This window comes from Sturnus vulgaris, chromosome 29 (assembly GCF_052056855.1).
Source record: "Sturnus vulgaris isolate bStuVul1 chromosome 29, bStuVul1.hap1, whole genome shotgun sequence".
NCBI classification, from domain to species: Eukaryota; Metazoa; Chordata; class Aves; order Passeriformes; family Sturnidae; genus Sturnus; species Sturnus vulgaris.
The window spans coordinates 2,655,725-2,664,516 of NC_142271.1; the positions used below are offsets into that span (position 1 = coordinate 2,655,725).

At 56.3% G+C, this 8,792-nt stretch overlaps 1 protein-coding gene across 1 annotated transcript; it reads left to right on the forward strand.

The window, feature by feature from the left end:
- Positions 1–760: 760 nt before the first annotated feature.
- Positions 761–8,496, forward strand: AMPD1 (adenosine monophosphate deaminase 1). The gene is made up of 14 exons (XM_014872636.2): positions 761–1,263; positions 1,803–1,968; positions 3,315–3,477; positions 3,678–3,897; positions 4,210–4,339; positions 4,606–4,800; positions 5,013–5,144; positions 5,234–5,397; positions 5,518–5,644; positions 6,035–6,198; positions 6,531–6,651; positions 7,108–7,281; positions 7,688–7,798; positions 8,195–8,496. The coding sequence occupies exons 1-14, from the start codon at positions 1,091–1,093 to the stop codon at positions 8,348–8,350; spliced, it is 2,196 nt and encodes a 731-aa protein (XP_014728122.2). The 5' UTR covers positions 761–1,090; the 3' UTR covers positions 8,351–8,496.
- Positions 8,497–8,792: the final 296 nt, after the last annotated feature.

An 8,792-nucleotide genomic window follows, 5' to 3' on the forward strand; every position in this document is an offset into this window, starting at 1 on the left:
GATCACAACAGCTTTTATTTTGTCTCTGTTTTATCTCAAACAGCAGAACAAAAACGTGAGTATTGCTGGGTTTCTCTATGCTCTGCTATGTTACTGCCTAGACATGATCACTGGAACCAAGCAGCAGTTACATGATCATGTAGATAATGTAGATTATGATCATGGTGATCCTTTAGCAGCTGGGGAAATGCTAGATCCTGGCAGTGCCAGCTGTGCCCATCGGTGTTACACAGAATGGTCCCACCTTTTGGTCCTTTGATACAGCACCAAAATACACAATTTGTTAAATATCATTCTGGCACCCTGAGTGCTGTTGAGAACCCTCTGTCTGTTCTGCTTTGGTCCTCACCTGTGACCATGTCCTGTGTGACACTCGATGGTGAGGTCCATCCTTGGGCACTGATCCTCACCTTGCCTCGTGCTGAGCTGTCAGTGCCCCTGTGCTGCCATGCAAACATCTGCTTCTGGGAATTGCTGCTAGCAGAACCCTTGGGTTCTTGTTTTATGGTGTTCTATTGACAATGGAAGGCCTTTTAACCTTCCTTGTCCTCCTCCATAAAGCTCCAGGCAGTCCTGTGTCAGTGCTGGCTCTGGCACCTTTGCAGCACGATGCAAAGGTGGGCTGGGAGTGCCCAGCTGGGGTGCCTGGCTGCCCTGGGATGGAGGGAGCTGAGTGCTCGGGCTGCCAGCTCTGCCCCCATCCATCCCTCTGCCTTCCCCCTGACTGCTGCAGCAAGTGCATTTCGGGCTCCCTGGAGCTGTAAGGGCTCTGCCAGCTTTCCTCTCTTCCACCCAATGCATGTTCCCACAACTGCCCTTCCCAAGGACCTGCTTCTCTCTGGGCCTTTTGGCAGCACTCTTGGACTGTATTTACTTTTCCTGCTGTACTGGGGGCATCAAGGTGTGTCTCCAGCCCACCAGGTGTGGCCCAGCCTTGCTGCAAATTTGGGAGGTGGCTCAGAGTCTTCTCTAGGGTGTGGGGGCCTCGAGGAAATGGCAGCTGAGCACGGAGCTGCCTGCAAGGGGCCCCTGCCTGCTCCAGTGGCTGGGAATCACCTCCCTGTGGGACACTGAACTGCTCTTTGCAGAGATGGACGAGTCCCTGCGCTCCTTCGCCGAGAAGGTCTTTGCCTCCGAGGTGAAGGATGAGGAGGTCAGGGGGGAAATCTCTCACTTTGATGTGGAAGAGATCTGCCCCATCTCCCGCCAGGAAATGACACTGCACTTGATGCTCCAGGAATCCAGTGCCACAGTGGAAAAGCGGTGAGTTCCCAGGAGCCTGGGCAAGGAGAAGGGAACAGCCTGTACCTCTTGGCCAGAGCAAACAGGGGGCATGTAAATCAAGGCCCTTGGGCACAGCTCACCACACCTATGGAACAAATCCTTGATAATCCCAGGGCATCTGTCAGGTACTCCAGGATTTCCTCTCCACTGTTGGACAGAAAGACACCCTTGGCCTGTTCCCTGGGTGTCAGCACAGCCACGGCCACAGAGCTGTTGGGGAGGGAGACTTGGAGACTCTGCAAAGATGCAACTTCCAAAGCCTGTGGCTACTTTGTGTGCTGTGGCCTGTGCTTCTGGCAGTGCCTGTTTAAGGTGCTCAGAGACCACCAGTGATCACAGGTCTGTGCTGTGCTCAGGAATCACCAGTGAGCTGGATCATGTTGTGCACAGCTGGATCATGTTGTGCACAGCTGGATCATGTTGTGCACAGCTGGACCATGGCTGTGGGAAGTGCCCCTGGCTCCGCAGCTGTGTGTGACCATGGACTGGGGCTGTGTGCCTGAGCCTTTCCCCTGCAGCAGGAAGAAGCTGCTCCGCATGAAGACGACTGTGCTGGCACCGCCCACGACTCCGGAGTCTGTGCCCAGCCCGGCTGTCGCTGACGAGGCCATCTCCAGCTGCCCCCAGTACCAGACCGTGCCTCACTTCCAGCGGGTGCAGATCACTGGCGATTATGCCTCTGGGGTAGGTATTTCCATGGTTGCTCCCTTTCCATACTGGCCACTCCATGGTCCCTGCCTGTCCCCTCAGCAGTGCCCAGTGGCACAGGAGTCTGCACCAGCTGCACAACTCAGCCTGTGCCACACAAGCATTTGGGGGTGCCCTGCTGCATCCCTGAGGATCCAGAGCTGAATTCCTTAGCGGGAGCTGTGGGGTGCTGCACATTCCCATGGGATTCTCCAGGGAGGGCCTGGCAGGGCAGGCTGTGCTCCCTCTGTCACATCCTCTCTGCTTGCACACAGCTCTGTCTGAGGTCTGTGCACATCCAAGGATCCCAGAAGGGCTGAGGGAGGTACAGGCAGGGTCACCTAAAGCCAATTGACCAGGAGTGTTATCACATCCCCTGCTAATCCTGCCTCCCTCTCCTCCTCAGCCTCCTACCTTTGTGCTGCTCCTAGGAGCCTGCTGGAGGGTTGCTCAGCCTGGAGCTGCAGAGCAGAGGGGATCTGGAAATCTCTCCCTGCTCAGGCACTGAGTACATTCCCCCTGCCATGACTGTCCTAGCTGGGAGTGTTGGTTTCCCAGCCTACTCCACTCCAGCCTCTTCTGACTGCCCAAAACACTTGTCTGTGCAGTAAATCAAAAATCATTGACACACAGGGTTAGTGCATGTTGTTGTTGTTCCTGCTTCAGTTTCAGCCTGGATTCCAAAAATAGCTTTAACTTTTTGCCCAGGCCTGACTTCTATTTCAGGGTCAATTACTGATGCAGTGAGGAATAAATATAAGAGGGGGTGACACTGGAATTCACTGGTTCTGGAACCAGGAGCTTCCCTTTGTCATTCCTGGATCTCTGCCTATCATCCCCTCCTTGCCCTGCTCACACAAAGCAGTGGGACATTGATATGATTTGATACATGATATGATGAGTTATGATGAGATATGATAGGATATGATTATAAGATATGACAAGAAAGTTGGAGAGGGACTTTTTACAATACCATGTAGTGACAGGACAAGGGGGAATGGCTTCCCACTGCCAGAGGGCAGGGTTGGATGGGATATTGGGAAGGAATTCTCCCCTGCAAGGATGCCCTGGCACAGGCTGCCCAGGGAAGCTGTGGCTGCCCCATTCCTGGAAACGTCCAAGGCCAGGTTGGATGGGGTTGGGAGTACCCTGGGATAGTGCAGTGTGTCCCTGACCACAGCAGGGGCTGGAACAAGAGATTTAGGATCCCTTCCAGCCCAAACTCTTTTTTGACATTTATCTTGCCATGACTCATATCTCCCTCCACCTGGGTGCACCAGGGTGTCTCTTGGACACACCTGTGTCCAGCTGTGTGATTGCCTTCAGCATCACCTCCCTTGCAGGTGACAGTGGAAGACTTTGAGGTGGTGTGCAGGGGCCTGTACCGGGCGCTGTGCATCCGGGAGAAGAACATGCAGCAGTCACTGCAAAGGTTCCCCAAGACACCCTCACAGTACCTGCGTGCCATCGAGGGCGAGCCCTGGAAACCAAGTGACACTGGCCCAGGTACATCCAGGCACCCCAGGGGCTTCCTGTGGCTTCAGCACGGGGCAGGGCTCAGGAAAGGGCTGTGCAAGGCACTTGCCCAGGCCCCCTCCTTGGTGTCACAGTGCTGGGGTGTCCCTGCCCACTGCCTGGCGTGGGGGAGCAAGGCAAGCCTGGGAGGTTTGGGCTGGCAGCCTCATGGAATTCTCCTTTTGCTGCAGTGTTCACCCCACCAGTGAAGGATGGACAGGATCCCTTTGACACTGGGAACCTCCCTGAGGACCTGGGATACCACGTGCAGATGAAGAATGGGATAGTTTACGTCTATGCTGACAAGGCGGCGGCTGAGAGGAATGAGCCAAAGGACCTGCCCTACCCCAGCCTCGAGCACTTCATCGATGACATGAACTTCCTCTTGGTCCTCATTGCACAGGGGCCCGTGTAAGTGCACAACCCACCAGGTTCTGCCTCAGTGGCAGAGGGAGGTCAGGGCAGCCCCCTCTCCTTCCTGGGAAGAGGGAGGTGATGGTGACACACCTGGCTGCCCAAGTGCCCTCAGCCCTTGTCAGTCCTCTTGACTTGGGTCTTAAACAAAGCAGCACTCAGGGGCTGGAGACAGGACCAGCTTCCCAGGGGAGACACCTCAGGGAAGCAGGGCTGGCCAGCAAGAGCTCCTCCAGCCCAGGTGGAATGTGTGTCCCTGTGCTGAGGGGTGAGGAACCCAGTGACTGTTCTGCCCTTTGCTCTCATCAGGAAAACCTACACTCACCGGCGTCTCAAATTCCTCTCGTCCAAGTTCCAAGTGCACGAAATGCTCAATGAGATGGAGGAGATGAAGGAGCTGAAGAACAACCCCCACCGTGACTTCTATAACTGCAGGAAGGTAAAAGGCAAGGCTTAGAGCCCCAGGGACCCTGGAGAGGAGGTGTCCTGGTGCCTGCCCCTCCCTGGGAGCTGGATGTTACAGGCCATGTTTGTAGCAGCAGCATTGCTCCTGTGAATGGGAATGTGCTGCCTTCGATACTCTTGGCAAAGTTGTGCTCTCTGGCTGGGCTGGGCTGAGCCCTGCTGCTCACCTGAGGGGTTTGTTCACCTCCCTGGGATGGTGCCTGAGCATCCCAGATTGAAGCTGTCCCTCTGTTTTCCCAGGTGGACACACACATCCATGCTGCAGCCTGCATGAACCAGAAGCACCTCCTGCGTTTCATCAAGAAATCCTACCATGTGGATGCTGACCGTGTGGTCTATGATGCCAAGGGCAAACAGCTCACCCTGAAACAGCTTTTCCAGCAGCTCAATCTCCACCCCTACGACCTGACAGTGGATTCTCTGGATGTCCATGCTGTAAGTGGTAGGACATTTAGTGTAAGGTCACTCTTGGGCCACTCTTGCCCCCGTGGCTTTCCCCTTTCCTGTGCACCCACACTTGTTGTGTGCATTAATATTTGTGTCAGGGTGCAGCAGTTCCTGGTTTTGCCATTTTGGGTGGTTTGGCTCCGTCCCTGCTCCCTGCCAAGCTGTAAGGGCAGTGTTTGAGCCTCATCTCCCTGCCCCAGGGCCGGCAGACATTCCAGCGCTTTGACAAGTTCAATGACAAGTACAACCCCGTGGGGGCCAGCGAGCTGCGGGACCTCTACCTGAAGACAGAGAACGCCATCAACGGCGAGTATTTTGCTACCATCATCAAGGTATGGACAGAGGGACAGACGGGAGGAGAACAGGGTGAAGCTGTGCTGCTGCTGTGGCTTCCCTTGCCAAGGTGTGCTGTGGTTTGCAGGAGGTTGGCTCTGACCTGGAGGATGCCAAGTACCAGCACACGGAGCCCCGGCTCTCCATCTACGGGCGGTCGCCTGAGGAGTGGGCCAAGCTGGCCAAGTGGTTCAACACCCACCGGGTCTATTCCCCCAACATGAAGTGGATGATCCAAGTCCCCAGGATTTAGTACGTGCTGGTGGCTGAGGGAGCACTGTGCCTTACACATCCCTCATCCCTGAAAGGGTTGTGGGGACAGTGGGACGTGTTGTCCCTCTGGTAGCAACTAATCCCTGTCTCTGTCCACAGTGATGTGTTCAGGTCCAAGAATTTCCTCCCCCACTTTGGGAAAATGCTGGAATATATCTTTGTTCCTGTGTTTGAAGCCACCATCAATCCCCAGGCCCACAAAGAGCTGAGTGTCTTTCTAAGCCACGTGAGTGTCACCTGGTGATGTTATCAGGTGTGGGGAGAACTCACATTCCTGTTTGTGCACAAGAAATGGGGCCTGACATGGAAATGGCATCAGTGGGCCAGTGGGCCCATTCTGGGGAAGGGGGGGTGTAGCCAGAAATGCAGGGAGGGGTCAGACTCCTTGGGCTGGCTGCTGTGGGGTGTGACTGGCTGCCCACTCATCTCCTGGGGAGATGTGAGCTTTACTCCTAGTCCTGGACAGTGCTTGGGGGGTGTGAGGAGCAAGGTCTGCAGCCTTGCCCAACCCTGCCCTTGGGGAGCACAAGGGCAGAGCTGGGCACTGGTGAGCTGTGGTGGGGCATGATGAGGTGTGGAGTGTGAGATGAACCTCTTTTGTTCCATTGCCAAGCAGATCACAGGCTTTGACAGCGTGGATGATGAATCCAAGCACAGTGGACACATGTTCAGCACTAAAAGCCCAAAGCCAGAGGAGTGGACTTCCCAGAAGAACCCATCCTACACCTACTACATCTACTACATGTATGCCAACATCCTGGTGCTGAACAACCTGCGCAGGTGAGGCCTGGGATCTGCCTAGAGGCTGCCTCGTGACTTGCCTCAGTTCTTTGATTGTTGGTGTGGAAGAAGTGGGGCTCTCCTGGCTCTGTATTTGGAGCATCACGTCCCAGAGCAATCCAGACACCTCTCAGTAGGAGGTGTGATGGGCTGGGGTGAAAGTTTAGTGATTGCAGAGATGCATCTATTGCACACACAGAGGAGAAAAGAGAAAGAGCAGCGTGCTCCTAGATTCCCTGGATTCCTGGGGACTCATGGTAGGGGCCTGAAGTTGGGTCCAGCCACCCAAGCCTGCCGTTTGCCTGCTCTGAGTTCTCCTTCCCTGTGCCCAGGCAGCGTGGGATGAACACGTTCCTGTTCCGCCCGCACTGCGGCGAGGCCGGGGCCATCACACACCTGCTGGCAGCCTTCATGACAGCTGATAACATCTCCCACGGGCTCAACCTCAAGAAGGTAGGTGGAGCAAGCTGCCAGGAGCAGCCCAGGCACGGCAGAGCAGGAGAAGTGCTCACAGCTGCCTCATGTAGCTGGCAGTTACCCGTGCCTCTGCTTTACACTGACACAGCCTGGCTTCAGGCACATGTTAAATGGTTCTCTGGGCTTCTCCAGGCACAGAGAGCTTGGGCCCCAGGTTTGGGGATGTGGCTCAGCAATATATTGGTTTTTGGGGGTTTGGTCTCACAGACCCATCACAGAGTACGTTTGTTATCACTGGAGCTAAGTTGGGTATCAGACAGCTCCTTGGCCTCTCGTGCTCCTTAGCCTGCAGCACTGATTTCTGGCTGGCCCGTCTCTCTCTTTGAACACAATTCCCTGGCTAGGACCAGGCCTGATCTGAGGAGTGACCCTGGAGAGGAGGAAGGTGCAGCAGCTTTATCTCTAACGTGCTACCTCTGCTCATCTTTGCAGAGCCCAGTGCTGCAGTATCTGTACTTCCTTGCCCGAATTCCCATTGCCATGTCCCCACTCAGCAACAACAGCCTCTTCCTGGAGTACGCCAAGAATCCCCTGCTTGACTTCCACCAGAAAGGGCTCATGGTGTCCCTTTCTACAGACGACCCCATGCAGTTTCACTACACCAAGGTACAGTGTGAGCTGAGCACTGGGGCTGGGACTGTGGAGCTGGCACTCTGTGGGCCTTGGTTTTTTGGAAGCCAGTGGCACTTGCAGGGAGTCCAGCATATGTTGGGTCATCTCCCCTTCCACCAGCAGATGTTCAGGTAGGATATTAGGAAAAATTTCTTCACTGAAACAGAGGCCAAGCATCTGAATAGGCTGCCCATGGCAGTGGTGTCTGGAAGTTTTCAAAAAATGGTAACATGTGGCACTTTGTGATGTGATTTAGTGGGCATGGGGGTGTGAAGGTTGGACTTGATGCTGGAGAACTTTTCAGCCCAAATGATTCAGTGGTTCTGTGAGCTCTGGGACAGCCCCTGCAGAACACAGGCTGTGCTGGCAGGGGCTGCTGACCCCCAACCCTGTGCTGCAGGAGCCCCTCATGGAGGAGTACGCCATTGCTGCCCAGGTGTTCAAGCTCAGCACCTGTGACATGTGTGAGATCGCCAGGAACAGCATCCTGCAGTGTGGCCTGTCCCACGAGGTGGGTGTCCTGTCCCATGAGGGGTGTCCTGTCCCACAAGGGGTGTCCTGCAGTGTGTCCTGCCCCATGAGGGGTGTCCTGTCCCATGAGGGGTGTCCTGTCCCATGAGGGGTGTCCTGCAGTGTGTCCTGTCCCACAAGCTGGGTGTTCTGCAGTACCTCATATCCCATGAGGTGTGTTCTGTTCCATGAAGTGGTGTCCTGCCGTATGTCTTGTCTCATGGTGTCCTGTCCCACGTAGGGGGTGTCCTGCAGTGCGTCCTGTCCCACCAGGTGTGTGTCCTTCTGGGGTGGTCCTGCCCACGGCCTGAGAATGGCGACCAGCTTCGCCCGTGGGCTCAGGGCTTCCCTCGGGAGAGGGTTCTGAGGTCGGTACCGCTGTCTTTGCCTCTGGCAGGAGAAAGTGAAGTTCCTGGGTAAAAACTACCAGGAAGACGGGCCCGATGGCAATGATATACGGAAGACGAACGTGGCCCAGATCCGCGTGGCCTATCGTTACGAGACCTGGTGCTACGAGCTCAACCTCATCGCCGAGGGGCTGAAGAACGAATAGGCGGGGGCCGGACCGCGGGGCCGGGGCCGTGCCGCACTGTGAGGGGAGCCGGGGCCGTGCCGGGGCCGTACCGGACCGAGGGGCGGCGGGGCCGGGGCAGCGCCAGGGCCGTTCCGCACTGTGAGGGAGCCGGGCAGAGCAGTAAAATCCCGTCTGTGAAGCGGCTCCGAGCGGCCAGAGGGGAAGGGGGCGGGACCATCGCCTGAGTGACAGCCACGCCAGCCAATGGTGATGGCTCAATGCGCCCTGGGGTGGGGTGAGGGTGGGATCTCGAGCTGAGTGACAGCCACAGCAGCCAATGGATGGCGGCTCCGTGAGCGCCGGGAGCCTCCTGCGGGAGCGGGCCGAGACTGCGGGGACACGGGACGGGGCGCGGCGGGGGCGGGGCCTTCCTATGAGTGACGGCCGCATCAACCAATGGAAAAGAGTCTCGGGCCCTCCG

Coding starts and splice junctions, on each gene's coding strand:
- AMPD1 (XM_014872636.2), top strand. CDS start 1,091: ATGGACGAGTCCCTGCGCTCCTTCGCCGAGAAGGTCTTTGCCTCCGAG. Junction 6,652..7,107: donor ACGGGCTCAACCTCAAGAAG/GTAGGTGGAGCA, acceptor TCATCTTTGCAG/AGCCCAGTGCTGCAGTATCT. Junction 7,799..8,194: donor AGTGTGGCCTGTCCCACGAG/GTGGGTGTCCTG, acceptor TGCCTCTGGCAG/GAGAAAGTGAAGTTCCTGGG.